We start from the raw sequence: 19,538 nt of genomic DNA, 5'->3' as shown, positions 1-19,538 counted from the left end.
ATAAGTGTTCTCCTGAGTAAAACAAGAAGCCAAAGCAGAGATTCCTGAAAAGGCACAACCTCCTGACAGACTTTGCTTCTGAAGGTGCGAGGGACCCACACAGCCCAGGAAGGCAGACCCGTGAGAATGGGGGGTTGGGGGGGGCCGTCATGACCACGAGGGCGGGTGGGAGAGAACTGTCCCCCTTTCCCGAGGGAATGCTCGCTCATCTACTGTGTTTGGATGGTCTTAGATGCTCACGGGAGGCTGATCACAGCCCCTCACATACCACCAAAAAAGGACACAACTTAACAATCACGAATCGGGCTGTTCTTTTCACTCTGCGCAGGGTGCCCAGAGCCACTGTATGGCCCGGTCCACAGCAGCCCTCCCAGGGGTTCTTCTGAATGATCCAATTTTCCCCCAAACCCCCAAGATGGCCTGTTTTCTTCTTAGCCACTCTGAGCCTTTAACATTTTTTAATTTCCTCATTACCAAACTATTTTCACAGATTTTCTAGACCTCCTTGTGTTTTTCTAGACTTCAGTGTGTCTTGGCTTTACGCTGGCCTTGCTGCTCTGACGAGTAACCTACTCACCTTGCTTTTTGTGGTCTTCTGTCCCGGCTGCCTAGTCCTCCGAAACCCACCTCTGTGCAAATACCACGCCCAACATCACACCGAGATCACGGTGCGGTCACACTCAGTCACACACAAAACTGTCATCAGTGCGGCCCAGAAGGCTCTAGACTTCTAGGACACAACCAACCCAGGAAGGTTAAATGTCCACCTACTAATTAGGTACGATCATCGTTAAGCGGATGGCGTCATTTTCCAGACACAAACCACTTGCCTTGGAGATCAGCTCATCGTGGTTGGCCAGGTGGGCTCTGCAGTGGACACAGCTGTACGTTCGGTGACAGTTTGGCAGATAAGCTTGGAAAGTTTTGGATTTTGTCATCTTCACCATCTCGGCTGGGCACTCCTCGCTCAGCTCAGGGCTGGCCCTGGACGAATTGCGGCTCTGCTGGATTCTCTGACAAAAGAAACACTGAAATATGCACGCAAGAGCCGTTGTTGTTCGGAGGGCGTGTGGCACGGTCCACACAGCTGGGCCGAGAGAAAAACGTCACAACCTGTCAACGAATCAAGACAAAGCGGTGGGTTATGGAGGGAATGAAATACTTCAAGGAGGTGTATTTAGGATGTGTGGGTTTTGAGGAATAGGGCAGGGGGTGCAGAGCTAGAAGATCTAATTCTTTAATATTAGACATAAAAGAATCCTCCTCACTGTTCCACCATTCTCTTTTTTGTTCTTTTAAGATTTTACTTATTTATTCATGAGAGACACAGAGAAAGAGAGAGAGGCAGAGACGCAGGCAGAGGGAGAAGCAGGCTCCCCGCGGGGAGCCTGATGAGGGACTCGATCCCGGGACTCCAGGATCATGACCTGAGCCGAAGGCAGATGCTCAACTGCTGAGCCACCCAGGCACCCCTCCACCATTCTAATGGTAGTTGAGAGTGGCAAGTGGACTTCTTTCACATATAAATAATTTGAGAAAAACATCTGATTAAGTACATTTTATGCCACGTGTGGCTTCAGAAACATAAAGAAAAAGCAGCCAACAAGCCTGCCACCTGAGTGAGGCCCTAGCAGTGCTGCATACATCTTGTCCCAGATCATGGAATTAGTGACTCAAAGCACTATGACATTTATGAATATGCGTGATGGATCCAGTTTAATTAATCATTAAGAAGTTAGATATCAATCCAGAAATAAACACTTTATAGGGTCAAATGATTCTCAAAAAGGGCACCAAGATGATTCAGTGGGGGAAAGGTCAGACCTTTCAAAAAACGGTGCTGGTGCTGTGACAACCGGATTTCCACAGGCAAAAAATGAAGTGGGACCATTATTTAACACCATATACAGAAATTAACTCAACACGGATCAAATACCACAATGTAAGAATGAAAACTATAACCTCCTAGATGAAAACATAGGGGAAAGTGTTCCTGACATGGATGTGGCTCGATTTCCTGCAAATGACAACAAAGGCCTGGACACGTATTTAGATTTACAGAAGGTAAAGGGAGACAAGAGCGGGGCAGGGCACCTGCAGAATACCAAAGAAAGAGAAATAAAAGTCTGAGAAGTATCCAGAAAGGGATACTTGCTTTCAACAGAGCAAGTTCCTAAGTAAGACAACAGAATCCAGAAGGCTGTCGGGAAAGGTACCTTTAAGATCCTGGAAGATATAATGGCTCTTCCAGAATTCTACATCCAGTGAAAATATCTATCAAGAACTCTGGAATGACATTTTCAGACAACTAAGTTTGACTTCAGTAAAATATCACTAAAGGAAGCACAAGGATGTGCTCCAGACAAAAGCAAAACACCACTATGTAAACATCAGAGGAAAAAAAAAGGAAGAGTGAGTAAGGAAGATGGTAAGTCCGTGGGTAAACAGGACAGCAGGATCTTGTAGTGCTTTAAAAAGATAGGACTGTGTGGCGCGCCTGGGGTGGCTCTGTCGGTTGTGTCCAGTTCCTTTTTTCTTTTTTTTGAGTGTCCAGTTCTTGATTTCCACTCAGGTGGAATCTTGGAGTTGTATGACTGAGCCCCACCTCAGACTCTGCACTGGACATGAAGCCAAATCTGCTTAGGATTCTCTCTCTCTCTCTCTCTCCTTCTGCCTTTCCCTGAACCCTGAAAAAGAAAAGATATGACTGTACTACATGACCACGATAACACAGCTTTGATGAAAAATTTCTGGAGTCCTTGTATTAGTCAAAAAAGTAGATATAAGTATTGGTTAAGCTTCAGATTCTGGTAAAGTAGTGTTGTTTTTATAGAAGTTTTATCAAAATCACAACAAAACCTGTGTAACTTCCAGAACTACAAAGGAGTGTATCAGTGAATGATAAAATGTCAGTCTAAAAGGAGGCAAGAGGGATCCCTGGGTGGTTCAGTGGTTTGGTGCCTGCCTTTTGCCCAGGGCGTGATCCTGGAGTCCCGGGATCGAGTCCCACATCAGGCTCCCTGCATGGAGCCTGCTTCTCCCTCTGCCCATGTCTCTGCCTCTCTCTCTGTCTCTCATGAATGGATAAATAAAATAATTTATTTATTTATTTATTTTTTAATTTTTATTGATTTATGATAGTCACACAGAGAGAGAGAGAGAGGCAGAGACACAGGCAGAGGGAGAAGCAGGCTCCATGCTGGGAGCTCGACGTGGGATTCGATCCCGGGTCTCCAGGATCACGCCCTGGGCCAAAGGCAGGCGCCAAACCGCTGCGCCACCCAGGGATCCCCCTAAATAAAATAATTTAAAAAAAATAAAAGGAGGTAAGAAAGGGGGCCTCTGGCTGGCTCAGTTGGTGGAGCATGCATCTCTTGATCTCAGTGTTGTGAGTTCAAGCCCCATTTAGGCATAGAGTTTACTTAAAAAAAAAAAAAAGGCAAGAAAGGAGAGGAAAAGAAATATGATATAAAGAAGAGGACAGAAAAAAAAAAGACGCACAAAGGAAGGACAATTTTTTTTTTAAGGAAGGACAATTTAAGCCCAAATATATCAATGCTTATATTAATTATAAACGGACTAAATCCAAGAGTTTAAGGTTTCTGGACTGGACAGAAGACAAAATCCACCTAGATATAATCTACAGGAGCCACACCTTAAAGTAAAGACAAAGAGTGGCTGAAAGAGAAGGCTAGAAACCTGGGTGGTGGCAATACAGAATATGGTTTATAATTATTTGCTAAAAATGTATTTGTTTTATGTATTTTTCATATGTATGCAATTCACAATAAAGAAGTTAAAGTAGTAAAAAGATTGGGAATCTGGCTGGTTCAGTCTGTAGAACATGTGATTCTTGATGTTAGGGTTGTGGGCTTAAAGCCCATGTTGGACGTAGAGATTACTCTAAAAAAAAAAAGAGTAATAAAAGGATAGAAAAAGATATAATATGCAAATAATAAAAGAATAATCACATAAATATATTAACATTTTCCTTAAATAATATTTAAGAGAAGGCTTTACTAGATAGAAAAATGGGCTATTTTGTAATGATAAAAATAGCAGAGAGACAAATAGTAAATCTTACTACCTAATAATCAAAATATATAAATCAAACACTGACATAACTGCAAGGAGAAACAGATAAACCTTTAATCAGAATAAGGTTACTGGGGATGCTCAGCTGGCTCAGTTGGTAGAGCATGTGACTCTTGATCTCAGGGTCATGAGTTCAAGCCCCATATCGGGCATAAAGCTCAATTTAAAAAAAGAATAGGGGGATCCCTGGGTGGCTCAGCGGTTTTGTGCCTGCCTTTGGCCCAGGGTGTGACCCGGAGTCCCGGGATCGAGTCCCATGTCGGGCTCCGGGCATGGAGCCTGCTTCTCCCTCTGCCTGTGTCTCTGCCTCTCTCTCTCTCTCTCTATGTCTATCATGAATAAATAAATAAAATCTTAAAAAAAAAAAAGAATAGGATTACTGATTATAGCATATAAATAGGGTAGACATTACATATTTATAATAGACCTAAAATATAGCACAGTATAAATATATTTATATTTTATTATGCCTTTCAGTGACTGATAGAATGCAAATGATTACAGGCAGAGAGGATGTGCACAATGTGATGAACAAATTGGACCTAAAAGACATTGAGAAAACTCTATCTAAGAACTGCAGAATTCACATTCATTTAGAGCATGCAAACAGGGACGCCTGGGTGGCTCGGTGGTTGAGCGTCTGCCTTTGGCTCAGGTTGTGATCTCGAGGTCTAGGATCGAACCCTGCATCGGGCTCCCTGCATGGAGCCTGCTTCTCCCTCTGCCTGTGTCTCTGCTTCTCTGTGTCTCTCATGAATAAATAAATAAATCTTAAAAAAAAAAGAAGCACACAAACATTTACAAAAGACAACCGTACAACAAGTCTCAACCAACTTCCAAGTATTGGAAACACAGTATATTCTCTGCCAACAATACACTTAAGTTAGAAATCAATAAGAAAAAAAAATCAATACAAAACCAAGAAAAAAATCTTCATATGCTTAGAAATTCAGAAATATACTTCCACACAAATAAATGGGAAGATAGTCTGTCCTCATGGATATGGAGAATACTGTTAAAATTCTCATACTAAAAGAAAAAAATAATAAAATAAATAAATAAAATTCTCATACTACCCAAAGCAATCTATAGATTCAATGCAATCCCTAACAAAATACCAATGGCATTTTTATAGAACAAAGAATCCTAAAATTTGTATAAAACCCAAGAGACCCCAAATCGCCAAAGCAATCTTGAGAAAGAGGAACAAAGTTGGAGGTATCACAGTGCCTAATTTTAAACTGTACTACAAAGCTATAGTAATCAAAGCAGTATGGTACTGGTGCAAAAATGATCAATGGAATGAACAGAGTCCAGAACAAAACTCCTACAGGTTCGGTCAATCTAGGACAATGGAGGCAAGAATATATGATGAGTCTCTTCAATAAAGGGTCTTGGCAACAGTGGTTAGCTATATGCAAAAGAATGAAACTGGACCCGTCTTACATCATACACAAAAATAAATTCAAAATGGATTAAAGACTTGAATGTAAGACCCCAAACTGTCAAACTCAAAGAAACCATAGGCAGTAAGCTCTTTGATATCATTCTTAGCAATATGCTTCTTGGACCAGTCTCCTCAGACAAGGGCAACAGAAAATAAATGGGATTACATCAAACCAAAAAGTTTTGCCACAGCAGAAGAAACCATCAACAAAAGACCACCTATGTAATGCGAGAATATACTTGCAAATCACACATCTGATAAGCAGTTAATATCCAAAATATACAAAGGACTTAACGTAACTTTTTTTTTAATGTAACTTTTTTTTTAACGTAACTTTTTAAAAAAGATTTTATCTATTTATTTGACAGAGAGAGACAGAGAGCGAGAGCGCAAGTGCACACAAACAGGGGGAGAAGGGCAGGGTAAAGCAGCCTCCCCGCTGAGCTGGGAGGACTTGATCCCAGGACCCTGGGATCATGACCCAAGCCAAAGGCTCAACTGAGCCAAACAGATGCACCAGGACTTAAAACACAACTTAAAAACAACCTGATTAAAAATGGGGGGTGCCTGGCTGGCTCCGTTGGTAGAGTGTGTGACTCTTGATCTTGGGGTCATGGGTTTGAGCCCCACGATGGGTATGGAGCCTACTTAAAAATACATGGGCAAGGACACCTGGGTGGCTCAGTGGTTAAGCACCTGCCTTTGGCCCAGGGTGTGATCCTCTAGTACCGGGATCGAGTCCCACATTGGGCTCCCTGCATGGAGCCTGCTTCTCCCTCTGCCTGTGTCTCTGCCTCTTTCTCTCTTGTGTCTCTCATGAGTAAGTTAATAAAATCTTTAAAGAAAAATGGGCAGAGGACTTTACCAGACATTCTTCCAAAGAAGACATCCAGATGGTCAACAGACACAAGAGAAGATGGCTGACTCAACATCACTCATCATCTGGGGAATACAGATCAAAACTACAATGAGCTATTACCTCACACCTGTTAGATCGGCTATTATCAAAGAGACAAAAAATAACAAGCATTGGCAAGGGTGTGGAGAAAAGGGAAGCGATGCCCAAGGGTCCATCGATAGATGAATAAAGATGTGGTACATATATATAACCGAATACTATGCAGTCATAAAAAAGAATGAAATCTTACCATCTCACCATGAAATCATACATGGATCAGCATCAACAGTACTGCACTAGGTGAAATAAGTCAGAGAAAGATAAATACCATACAATCTCTGTTGTATGTAGAATCTAAGCAAAAAAAATGAAAAGAAAAAAAAAAAAACCCAGAAACAGACTCACAGATACAGAAAACAAATGGTTGGTTACCAGAGGGGGCAGGGGTTGGGAGATGGGCAAAATAGGTAAAGGGGATTACGAGGTATGAACTTCTAGTTATAAAAGAAGTCACAGGGATATAATGTACCCATAGAGAATATGGTCAGTAACTTTATAATAACTTTGTATGGGGGCAGAGGATAACTAGATTTGTGGTGGGGATCATTTCATAATGTATGAAACTATCCAATCAAGAAGATGTACAGTTGAAATTTTGTTTTAAAGATTTTATTCATTCATTCACAAGACACACACACACACAGAGAGGCAGAGACACAGGCAGAGGGAGAAGCAGGCTCCATGCAGGGAGCCTGACATGGGTCTCGATCCCAGGACTCCAGGATCATGCCCTGCGCCGAAGGCAGGTGCTTAACTGCTGAGCCACCCAGGGATCCCTACAGCTGAAATTAATAGGATACTATCTGTCGATTATTCTCTGATTTTTAAAAAAGCATAGTCTGAGGAGAGAAAAGGAATGTACTTCTATATACACATGGGTCTAAGAATAATGGAAATTAAAAGATATTTTTATTAATATTATGAACAATAATAAAATAATTACTTTCTAGTTCTTAAAAGGAAATGTAAAAAAATAAATAAAATTTAAAAAAAGGAAATGTATAATCTTATAGGATGTATATTAGAAAATATGACAGGTGGAATTAATGAGCTAAACACCCTTTTTAAAAAAGATTTATTTAAGATTTTATTTATTTATTTTACAGAGAAAGAGCGCGTAAGCACAAGCACAGGCAGTGTCAGAGGGAGAGGGAGAAGCAGGCTTGGGAGCCCGATGTGGGGCTAAGCAGCGAGTCCAATGTAAGGCTTGATCCCAGGACCTTGGATCATGACCTGAGCTGAAGGCAGATGCTTAACTGACTGAGTCACCCAGGCATCTTAAAGATTTTATTATTTATTCATTTATTTGGGAGAGAGAGCAAGAAAGAGAGCCCAAGTTGGGGGGAGGAGGAGCGGCAGGAGAGGGAGAAAGATTCTAGGCTGAGCAGGGAGCCTGAGGTGGGGCTCGATCCCAGGACCCCGGAATCATAACCTGAGCCAAAGGCAGACACTTAATCGACCGGGCCACCCAGGCGCCCTTAAATACTCCTCTTTATTTTTCATGTTCACAGCAGCTTTATTCATAATAGCCGGAAACAAGCCAGATGTCCACCAATATGTGAACAGTTCAACAAACAGTGGTACGTCCATACCCTGGAGTACCTACCACCCAGCTGTAAAAAGGAGCAAACTATTAACATACCCCACAACCTAAAGATTCCTTTAGGAATCTTCAGAGGCTTATGCTAAGTAAAAAGATAAAAATAAAAAAGCCAACCCCCAAAGGTGACGTACTACATTATTCCATTTATATAATATTCTTGAAGTGATAAAATCATGGAAATGGTGAACCGATTAGAGGATGCCAGGGTTAGGAAGTGGGCTGGAGGGCGGAGGAGCAAAGTGGGTGTGGATGCATAATGGCAACAAAGGGAATTTTGCCGGATGATTTTTTTTTAAGGTTGACTTTTTTCCCCCAGAGATTTTTTTTTTAATTTAAAATCTATTAATTAACATATATTATTAGTTTCAGAGACAGAGGTCAGTGATTCATCAGTGTTATATAACATGCAGTGCTCATCACATCAGGTGCCTTCCTCAATGCCCATCACCCAGTTACCCCTTCCCTCCCCACATCCCCTCCAGCAATCCTCAGTTTGTTTCCTATGATTAAGAGTCTCTTAAAAAAAAAAAAAAAGAGAGAGAGTCTTTTATGGTTATTCTCTCTCTCTGATTTCATCTTGTTTTATTTTTTCCCCTCTGTTATATTTCTTAGATTCCACATGCAAGTGAGATCATATGATAATTGTGTTTCTCTGACTTATTTCACTTAGCATAACACCCTCTAGTTCCATCCATGTCATTGTAAATGGCAAGATTTCCTTTTTTGATGGCTGAATAGTATTCCAGCGTGTGTGTGTGTGTGTGTATGTGTGTGTGTATGTGTGTGTGTACGTACACACCACATCTTTTTTATCCATTCATCTCTGGATGGACATCTGGGCTCTTTCCATAGTTTGGCTATTGTGGACATTGCTACTATAAACACTGGGGTGCAGGTGCCCCTTCAGATCACTACAGTTTATTTTTGGGGTAAACAACTAGTAGTGCAATTGCTAAGTCGTAGGGTAGCTCTATTTTCAACTTTTGAGGAACCTCCATACGGTTTTCCGGAGTGGCTGCACCAGCTTGCACTCCCACCAACAGTAAACACCCATCTTTAGAAGTTAAAAAAGTAACAGAGGAACAACCCAAAGAAAATATGAGGAAGTAAATCAACAGGAAAAAATGTAATGCAGCAGACAAGAAAAACATGGATATACAAAAAGGATCAACAGAGCCAAAAGTTTGTTCTTGGAAAAGACTAATAAAATTGCTAAAGTTTTGTTCCACTGATTGGGGACAGAGGGGGAGAAGAGGGATTTAAGTAATAACCTGGCAGAAATGGAAATGGGATATCACTTTCTTTGGATGAGATTTATGGGTAAGAGGATGTTGTGATCAATTTAATATATTTTAAAATGTAAACCACACAAACAAATTCCTGGAAGAAAGATAAATGAAAAAGAGGACTCAGGAAGAAACAGCAAATCTGAGTGACCTGAAAAACATTAAAGAAATGGGAATGAACCAGCTAGTTTAACCTGAACCAAACCTTGATCAGGGCAGTGCAAAAATGAAATTCACTTTAATTTTCTTCTCATGCACCAAGATGCAAATACCCTAAATCACTTCACCAAACAAAATCTAATACTATTTTAAAAGGATAATAAAATACAATTAGGTTTACATTATCACAGGAATACAAAATCATTTAATGCTAGGAAATGTAGTTAATAAAATGTGCTGCCTATTATTCTTTCAATCTGTTTATCTCAATAGATGCAGAGAAAGTATTTGACAAAATTAAACGTCCATTCACAATTTTAACAACCTTCCGTGCAGACTAAGAATAAAAGGGAACTTCCTTATCTGTTAGGAGACATCTATAAAAATGAAACTAACAACCCACAGTGAACATAATGCTTAACGATAAGACTCTGAAAACATTCTCTTTGAGAGCAGGAATGAATCTGGACACCACCGCCTTCCCGCAGCCCTAGAAGTACCAGCCATCTCAGCAAGGCAACAAGGCATTAAGATTAAAGTGGAAAACAGACACTTATATACAACAGTGTTAACAACCCAAAGTATCTGAGAATAAATTCAGAGACCTGAAACACCTCTACAGAGAAGAGTGTAAAATTCTGAAAGACAATGAGGAATACCTGAATAAATGGAGACGTACCAAGATCAGGACCGGAAGACACTGTAAACATGTGAATTCTTCCCAAAGTAATTTTTAATTTTTTAATTTCATTTATTCGTTTTTAAAGATTTTTATTTATGAAAGCAAGCAGGGGGAGAGGCAGAGGGAGATGGGAGGGAGTGGGGGAGAGGGAGAGGGAGAGAAAGAGAATCTCAAGTAGACTCCATGCTGAGCATGGAGCCCAAAGTGGGATTGATCCCATAACCCAGAGATCATGGTCTGAGCCAAAACCAAGAGTTGGATGCTTAACCAAATGAGCCACTCAGGTGCCCCTAAATTTTATTTAAGTAATTTCTACACTCAACATGGGGCTCAAACTTGTGACTTCAAGATCAAGAGGAGAGCGCTCTACTGCCTGAGCCAGCCAGGCGTTCCCCCAAAGTAATTTTTAAATTAAACGTAATTCAAATCAAAATACAGAAAGATGTATTGGGGTGTGTGTGTGTGTGTGTGTGTGTGTGCGCACGCATATGCAAGTCAGGGAGCCAGTGAGAGGCAGAGGGATTGGATTCTCAAACTTATCCTGGAAGTGTCTACTTCCAGGAGGGACAAATTTTCCTCAACCCTCTGGGGGTCCCCGGCTGCGTCTGAAAACTAAATTGGCCAAGACAGATTAGCAGCAGCAGGACACACAGATTTTTATGGACACACACTGAACGTTTATGTGTCCCTGGGGCCTTCACTAGAGAATGAAGACCCAAAGCAGCAGCAGCAGAGCAGGAAGCTTTCCTACCCTTTAGACAAAGACACTGTGAAGAACGGACAAGGTAGAGGGCTTTGGCCTAGGGGGCAGTCAGTCCATGGTGAAGAAGTAACTAGAAAGACAGGGTAGGTTTAACAAGGTTTGTGCAGAATTCTTGGCTCCAGACTCCCTGTCTCTGATGCTCCCTCCTCCTGGTGTCTGAAGACCTGTGGCAGGAAGCGGGGGCAATGGGGAGGTCAAGGTGGCCCTCCTCTGTCATCTTCTCAACTGCCTCCAGCTTAAGGTATGCAATATGCCATGGTGACATCTTTTAGGGTGGTGCGTCCTGAGGCCCTTTGCATCAAAGGTCAAAACTCATGAGGACGCTCTTGGAGAGCGCCAAGGAAGCGTGTGCTCTACCCAAGTCCTGCCATTTGCCACTGGCATCGAGACAGAGCGGTGCTGGCACGGGACAGGGACACAGGGTGACGGGACCTGAAAGAGACCAGAAACAGGCCTATGCAGAGACGACACCAGGGCCAGCTCACTGGGAAGGAGAGGCTCCCCAAAATGGGGCTGGATGTTAGAGACGCCCAACGGTAGGACAAGAAAAAGCTGGATCCTATTTTATACCATAAACAAAAACTAATGGTTCGTCCCATTTCCCGACAGAGAAAATCAGCTAGTGAGAATACTGCGGAGGAAGATTCCCTACCAGGGACACCGCCCCCATCCCCACCCGCCCCGTCTACACATCCATCCTCCAAAATGAAGCGGTTTCTTTCCCCACTAAAGGTCTTTTCAACCGAGTAGTAAGGGACTTCTAAAGAAGTCTGAGTATATTAGACAGTCCCCATCAGGGATTCCCAGAACCTTTACCTTTTTTTTTTTTTCTTTTAAGATTTTATTTATTTGTTAGAAACGCAGAGAGAGAGAGGCAGAGACACAGGCAGGGGGAGAAGCAGGCCCCATGCAGGGAGCCCGACATGGGACTCGATCCCGGGACTCTAGGATCGGCTGCCCCGAACCCTAACCTTTTAAGCCACCGTGAGGCCCACTGCGTTTCACCAGGGATTCTCTGTTGCCCCAAGCTGCTGGGCACTCTATGAAGTTGGACCCTGGCGCCCCTCCCATGCTGAGGGAGGTCGTGGAGGCAGCTCCTGGGGATGAGGGACCGTTTGGGTGATCCCCCCCGGCAGGCCCCCACTTCCCAGCCCGACCCACGCTGGCCGCGCAGAAGTCGCAGTGCACACGTGTCCCCTGCCCCCCATCAGGGACGGCCCAGAAGGAAGCAAGGAACCTCGCCTTTTTTTTTTTTTAAACGGGCTCCACCCTTGAACTCCCAACCCTGAGATGGAGAGTCCCATGCTCCCCTGGCTGGGTGAGCCAGCCTCGGAGCAGGTGATCCCGGGGCGCCTGGCTGGCTCGGGCGGCAGGGCGTGGGACTCTTGATCTCGGGGTTGTGAGTTCGGGCCCTGCGCCGGGTGTTCAGATTACTTTAAAAAAGTAATCACTTTTTTAAATCACTTTTTTTAATCACGGGCTGCATGGGTGGCTCAGCGGTTGAGCATCTTCTTTTGGCCCAGGGTGTGATCTTGGGATCCTGTGATCTTGGGATTGAGTGCTGCGTTGGGCTCCCTGCATGGAGACTGCTTCTCCCTCTGCCTCTGTCTCTCATGAATAAATAAATAAAATCTTTAAAAAAAAAAAAAAGTGAGGGGATCCCTGGGTGGCTCAGCGGTCTAGTGCCTGCCTTCGGCCCAAGGTGTGATCCTGAGGTCCCGGGATCGAGTGCCGCGTCAGGCTCCCTGCATGGAGCCTGCTTCTCCCTCTGCCTGTGTCTCTGCCTCTCTCTCTGTGTGTGTGTCTCTCAGGAATAAATAAAACATTTAAAAAATAAAAAAATTTTAAAAAGTGATTTCACTTTTATTCATAATAAGAACGGGGTACACCTCTCAGTTTTAGCTTGCACACAATTCTCTTTGTATGAGAAAATGCCTTTCAGAGTGGCAACCTGCCAAGGACTTTGGTTTTGAATTGCTCAGTGGCACGGATGCAGGCCCTTCCACCTCCTCAGGTGGCTCTTGCACCCCACCCCCCCGGTGTCCTCAGCCTGAGATGCCACCAGCATCCAGAAGGCCCTGCTTGTGGGCTCCTGGCACCTCTACCAAGCCTCATCTGTGCTCAGCCCTCATGGGCAACCCTTTGAAGGCAGAAGGGTGCCTCCCGCACACATGTCTCACCATCTCTGTCCTGACCTCCTCGCCTGTCACCACCCCGCCAAGGGGTTCCTGGCAGAGCCACGGCCAGGCCTGGATTCGTGGTCACTGAGAAGAGTGTCATGTTGTGTTTTCACTAGGCTTTTAAACTGGATATCCAGGGACACCTGGGTGGCTCAGGGGTTGAGCACCTGACTTCAGCTCAGGTCGTGATCCTGGAGTCCCGGGATCGAGTCCCACATTGGGCTCCCTGCATGGAGCCTGCTTCTCCCTCTGCCTGTATTTCTGCCTCTCTCATGAATAAATAAAATCTTAATTAAAAAAAAAAAAAAAAAAACAAACACAACTGGGTATCCACTGTGGCGTTGGTGAAATCATGGCCAAGTTTTCAGGCAACCAGTGTGCAAAATAGGCTTTTACAACAAAATCTACTGGTAAGTTAGGGCCCGCTCTGAAGTAATTGAAAGGCAAATGGATCCAGTGAATCATGTTTACTACAGGACATCATCTTTCCCCTGGGTTTGGAGGGCAGCAACCATCCCCCCGCACCCCAGAAAATATTACTGGTGAGGTAATTTTTTGGAGCGAAAACAATATTCTGGATTCCAGAAATTTCTCTCCTAAAATAAACATGCACAATTATTTTAAGAGAACGTGAATCAGGCCCATGTCCATATGGTGCTGTTACCACACTTGTAAAGACAAAAACATTGAGAAATAAAGCCCCAAGCGAGCAGCTCTTACATTTCCCGGATGGAGTGGAGGCTGCCCGCGGGCTCTCTTCCCCGCAACCCGGGGACACCCGTTCCCTCTGCTCCCCATGCCACCCCGGCACCTCCCCGCACCGCCACTACCTGCAGGTAGGCTCCAGGCCCAGCCTCCTCTTCCCCTGAAGGAGGGAGGCACCAGGCACACAAAGTGTGCAGCCAGAGTTCACGGCAAAGGTGGAACCCCAGGTGGGTGCTCGGGCAGGGACATCCACATCCTCCGAGGAAGAGGGGGTGCAGTGACTCTGCAGGGAACACCCCCCCAACCCCAGGCCAGGCCAGCGCTATTCTAAGCCGCTGACCCCATGAGAACCAAATGAACTGGCTGCAACCCTAAGAGGTGGGGCTTCTTATTAATCCTACTGTGCAGACATGGAAACCGAGGCCCAGAGAGGTTACCCAATCCTCCAAGGTTGCACGGCTAGTAAAGCTGTGGATTCAAAGCCAGAGTCTACACCCTGGACCACGGTGTCTGCAGACACATGAACCAGTGTGAACTTCACTCCCTGATGCAAATTAAAGGCAGTCTGGTAGGTCTTACAACCTAGCAGGTGGGCAGAGATCTTTAAAAAGTGGCTATCGGGGATCCCTGGGTGGCTCAGCGGTTTGGCGCCTGCCTTTGGCTCCAGGATCCTGGAGTCCTGGGATCGAGTCCTGCGTCCGGCTCCCGGCGTGGAGCCTGCTTCTCCCTCTGCCTGTGTCTCTGCCTCTCTCTCTCTCCCTCCCTCTCTGTAGATCATGAATAAATAAATAAAATAAATCTTTAAAAATAAATAAATAAAAATAAAAAGTGGTTATCACCACTGGGGTGGGCTGGCTGACACGTAGCCATCTGGTGGCGCCTCTCAGCGCTCCTTGGGTGCACACCCCTGGACCCGGGGCCTGTCTCAGGCGTTCACCTCTGGACCAGTGTGCACAGGTGCAGGGAACTGGACATAGTCAATAACCACAACCTATTAGAAACCATCTCGGGCAGCAGCCCCGGTGGCTCAGCAGGTTGGCGCCGCCTTCAGCCCAGGGCGGGATCCTGGAGCCCCGGGATCGAGTCCCTCGTCGGGCTCCCTGTATGGAGCCTGCTTCTCCTCTGCCTGTGTCTCTGCCTCTCTCTCTGTCTCTAATGAATAAATGAATAAAATCTTAAAAAAAAAAAGAAAGAAAAAAAAAAAAGAAACCATCTCAAGTCTGAGCAAAGGAGACTGGCGTTGCCCTGATAGACTTGGATCAGAAACACTTCCTAGGTGGGACCTCAGCCGGGGACCAGGGGAAGGGGCTTCCTCTTCTCTTCTGCTTTTTGGTAGCTTTAGGTTTTTGATACGGAAGGAATGTACTGACTGTGCACACACGCACGCACACAGCACGACACGGGAAGGCCTGGAAGGCCTCGCGTCAGAGGGCAAAGGCAGGGGCCTAGTTTGCCGTTGGCAGAACCAGCTTCCCTCACGCACAGTCCGCCTTCTTACTGGAATTACAGGATCAAACACTCTTCTCCACAGCTCAGGAACTGCAGGTTTGGTGCTCAGCCGACCCTCCCAGAGTGACAAGAGGATTCCTCAGTCCTGCCAACCGCTGGGGCTGCCCCAGATGAAGCCCCCCTCCCCGTGGCTGCCCACCCTGCCTCGCGGGCATCTGCCCTCCACGCCCCAGGCCTCGCCTCTCCCCCCTCCTGCCTCGGGTCCTGCCTCCACCGTCTCCCGTGAGACTAATGAGTAATGTGTTTGCACTGAGCCTCCTTTCCCAACGACCTGTAATGCGTTCTCTTTTATTTCTCCTACTAAGTAACAAAGCTCCCCAGAGTCGGGGCCTTGGGACACTTCCTGGCACAGGTTACTGGCTTGCGTGCTATCGACAGGGCGACAGACCAAGGCCCTACACGCCACTGCCCTTCTCACTTGAAAGGGTGGGCCCAGTCCCAGAAGGCTGATGGGAGCAGGGGGACAGAAGGTGGGAACCTTAACCTAGAATGATTTCATCACAGGCTAAAAAGAACATAATCAAACATTTGAAGCCCTGTGTTGGGGCAAGAGAAGGAAAAACCAGAGATGCAAAGAGCAATCAGGAGGGGGCCAGTGCTCAGGGGTGAGAGGGCCAACGCTGGGAAGCCAGGTGCGCCACGAGGGAGCCAGTAGGCGAGGCCTGGCGAGAGACAGGGTGCCGGGGTGCAGAGGACAAAGCTGCGAGAGGGCCTGACTCAAAACCTGTTCCTCATCTCTGGAGGCTGCGGAACCTCGGGCAAGCTGTTGCCTTATCTGTAAAATGTGGGTAAACTGCAATTCACAAGGTGGTCCAGACAATCACGCGAGAGGCCATGGCACTGTTACAACAGGACGGAGGGTTGGCAAGCACATCTCCACGCCTCACAGGCCCCACCAGGGATCCTGGCCCTGGGTCTGAGGCCCTTCAGGGGCCACATCAAGGGGCCCTTCCCTGGGTGGACGGTGGGATGGCTCCAGGATTTCCAGTTTACTATCACCAGCACACAGCTTGTCAGAGGGACCCCAGGGTCTCTATCACGGGAGGAATGGTGACTTCTTTCCTGAATCCAACTCACACTGTCCTCCCCAGAACCCTTAGCCCTCCAGGTCTTGGTTGTTCAGCATGTTCTCCAACGTCCCCCAAAATCTCCTGTCAAAATTTCCACTCCTTAGAGGTCTTGCTGATTAGCAGACCTCACTACTCTTCTACAAATGCAAAACCAAAGGAACCACAAATGAAGAGCATCAGAGAACGGTTTGAAAGCAGGAGGACTTCTGTTGCTCTTTTTATTTTTCAAAATTTTCATACTTTTGGGCAGCCCCAGTGGCTCAGCGGTTTAGCGCCGCCTTCAGCCCAGGGCATGATCCTGGAGTCCCAGGATCGAGTCCCACATCAGGCTCCCTGCATGGAGCCTGCTTCTCCCTCTGCCTGTGTCTCTGCCTCTCTCTGTCTCTCATGAATAAATAAACAAAATCTTTAAAAAAATTTTTTTTCATACTTTCTACAAATGCAGGTTAAGTTGCTACTGAAGTTACGTCAGGTGCCTAGCTCTAACAGGACACAAGGAAAAGGCAAAATCAAAGGCCCAGCAAGTAGAGAACAGATGTCATTCTGCAGTCCGTTGCGCCCTCATAAATTAAAGGGATAGCAATAAATAGGCAAAGTAGGCTGACTACTAGCTTAGTTAACAACAGGGCTTTCCTCGTTCCTTTGTTTGAATCAGGGCTCCAAGGTTAACAGGATCTGTGTTATTCCAGTTTAGCAAAGTAGCTTCCTGAAATGCCAATTTTATATCTTCCTGGCATTAAATCCACCCAGGCAGATTCTACTGGCAATTTGACCTCAGCATTTCAGGCATTCCCAGCAGCTGAGGATTGGTTTTGCCAGCTCCGCACGTCAGAACAGCCCCGTGAGGCTGAAGTGGTTATATGTGCTACCGAATAACTAAGAATACGGCTTCTGCATATTCTAAACTAGTTTCCATGTATCAGTCTCCCAGGGGAAAAAGACGTTAAAACTCTATGGCAGGGATCCCTGCGTGGCTCAGTGGTTGAGCGTCTGCCTTCAGCCCAGGGTGTGATCCTGGGGTCCTGGGATCGAGTACCCCATTGGGCTCCCTGCATGGAGCCTGTTTCTCCCTCTGCCTGTGTCTCTGCTTCTCTCTCTCTCTGTGTGTGTGTCTCTCATGAATAAATAAATAAAATCTTTAAAAAAGATAAAAAAAAAAAAAAACTATGGCAGCCCCTCGCCCTCTCCACGGTCACCCCCACCCCTCGAAACTGGGTCTTCGTGAAACTTAGGGACAACAGGGAAGAATCAAGAACAGACTTTATAGGAACACTGCTTCCAGCTAAAGAGTTTTACACATTTCAGTGCTTCAAAGATGGTAAGGTTTAACGTCTGGATTTCAGCTACAAGAATATCTCCATGTCGGTTGTTCATTTTGGCAAACGCACCATGGCAATGTGCGACAGTAACAATGGGCAACGCTGGGCGTGGGGCATGTTGGGACTGTCTGTACTATCTTTGCAACTTTCATGGAAACCTAAAGTTATTCCAAAACAAGAAGTTCGTTTAAAGAGTGAAGGCTATTGAGGCGCCTGGCTGGCTCAGTCAGTGCAGCATGCGACTCTTATCTCGGGTCGTTTAAGCCCTATATCCGGTATGGAGATTACTTAAACATGAAATCTTTGCAAAAAAAAAAAAAAAAAAAAAAAAAAAAGGCAAAGGCTATTGCTCCAATTGGTAATTAAGATTATCCGGTTATTTTTTTTTCTTAAGGGTCCAGTAGAGACCAGACCCTGTGCTACAGGTCTGGGGCAGAACAGGACTTTGCTCTGCTCCTATCTCTGAGCGGTTCCTGCAAGTAGAAGACACTTTAACCCTGTGAGATGCAAGGGGAGGGAGCATAAGGTCCAGGAGAGCCTCAGTATCCGCATTCCTCAACTGTGCCACTACTGTCACCCACGAGCCCAGGGCCAGGGGTGGGGGGGATCCCGTGCACGGTTACAAAACTCAACCACCCCAGATTCCAGCACAGCTCCCGGCGCGGAGCAAGGCCTCAGCAAACACTTGTCACATCTACTAGAAGGGAGCAGGGGCTGGAGGGTGCTCAGGTGAAGCACCTGAAAGAGTTCTCTAGAGAAGGAAGCCTCCTCGCGAGGCTTGGGTAGGAGCTTAGGAGCGAGGTGGGTGGAAAGAATAACATTCTCGGCAAAGGAAACAACAGGTTAAAGTGTATGCTCTGGCTAGAAAAAGGAAGAAGAAATGCAACTGGACAAAAAAGCCTGGGGGTGGGGAAACTGAGGTCTGCCAAAGCCATTATCTCTCCAGCACGAAATTACAGCCTTTTTTTTTTTTTTTTTTTTCCATCCTAGAACTCGGCACATTATCTGGACATCAAAGATGTCAATCAGAGGCAGGCCTGGGGGAGGGGGACCCTACTTAACAGGTTTCCCAAGCTAAGGCTTCTGCAAGCTGTGCTTTAATAAAAGCCTAGCGCCGCAAGCAGGGAACTGATACGGAAGACAATTCATTTTAGTCACGATCTTTATGTGGGCAACTTGAAAACATCCCCCCCCCTTTTAATAGACATTCCTGGGAGCCCTCTTTTGTCCTCATTTCCCTCCCCGGTCCCAACATTCTTTTTTTTTTTTTTTTTTTTTTTTAAGAGGAGGAAAGCCTATTATCATCAGGCATCTCGTTCATTCTCTCGGTAGATTTTTCTCGTGGCTGAAGTAGGGAGGAGGCCGGGAAGGGAGGGAAGAAAGCGGGGCAAAGCCCCAGATTAGGCGTCGAGGTCCGCTCACCCCGGGGGGAGCCAGATAACGACACATCGAGAAACCGAACCAGAACAAACACGTCCACAGGTGCGGCCCGCTCGCGCCCCGCCCGCCGGCCCAACAGGTGCCCCGGGCCCCGCCCGCCGCCGCGGGAGCCTCGGGCCGCGGGGGCAGCCGCCCGCGCAGGTCAGGCCCGCCCGTACTCACGGCCGCTCGGCGGTCCGCGCCCCGGCCCGCAGCGCCCATCCGGCCCGGGCCCCGGTCAGCGCGGGCTCGGCTCTCAGGCGGCGCCGGCGCGGCCCGGGACGCGCTGCGGCCGTTGGCGCCTCCGCAGGGCGCGAGGCATCCTCCCGCCGCCGCCCCGCGG

The 19,538-nt window shown here is 46.3% G+C and overlaps 1 protein-coding gene across 3 annotated transcripts in view; it reads right to left on the bottom strand.

Annotated features, from left to right (window-relative positions):
* Positions 1 to 19,538, bottom strand: part of YPEL1 (yippee like 1) — a 25,957-nt gene extending 6,419 nt beyond the window's left edge. For 2 of the 3 annotated variants that reach the window (XM_077874577.1, XM_077874575.1), the window contains exons 1-2: positions 19,379 to 19,538; positions 831 to 1,113 (exon numbers count right to left, since the gene is read on the bottom strand). In XM_077874577.1, the coding sequence (XP_077730703.1) occupies positions 831 to 947 (117 nt within the window). In that variant the 5' untranslated portion in view covers positions 948 to 1,113; positions 19,379 to 19,538. The remainder of the gene's footprint in view (positions 1 to 830; positions 1,114 to 19,378) is intronic. The other variant, XM_077874576.1, reaches the window with a different exon arrangement.

The sequence above is a fragment of the Canis aureus genome, chromosome 27, assembly GCF_053574225.1.
Source record: "Canis aureus isolate CA01 chromosome 27, VMU_Caureus_v.1.0, whole genome shotgun sequence".
NCBI lineage: Eukaryota > Metazoa > Chordata > Mammalia > Carnivora > Canidae > Canis > Canis aureus.
Note: the sequence above shows the minus strand (reverse complement) of the source record. Positions and strands in the feature narration are given on the sequence as shown.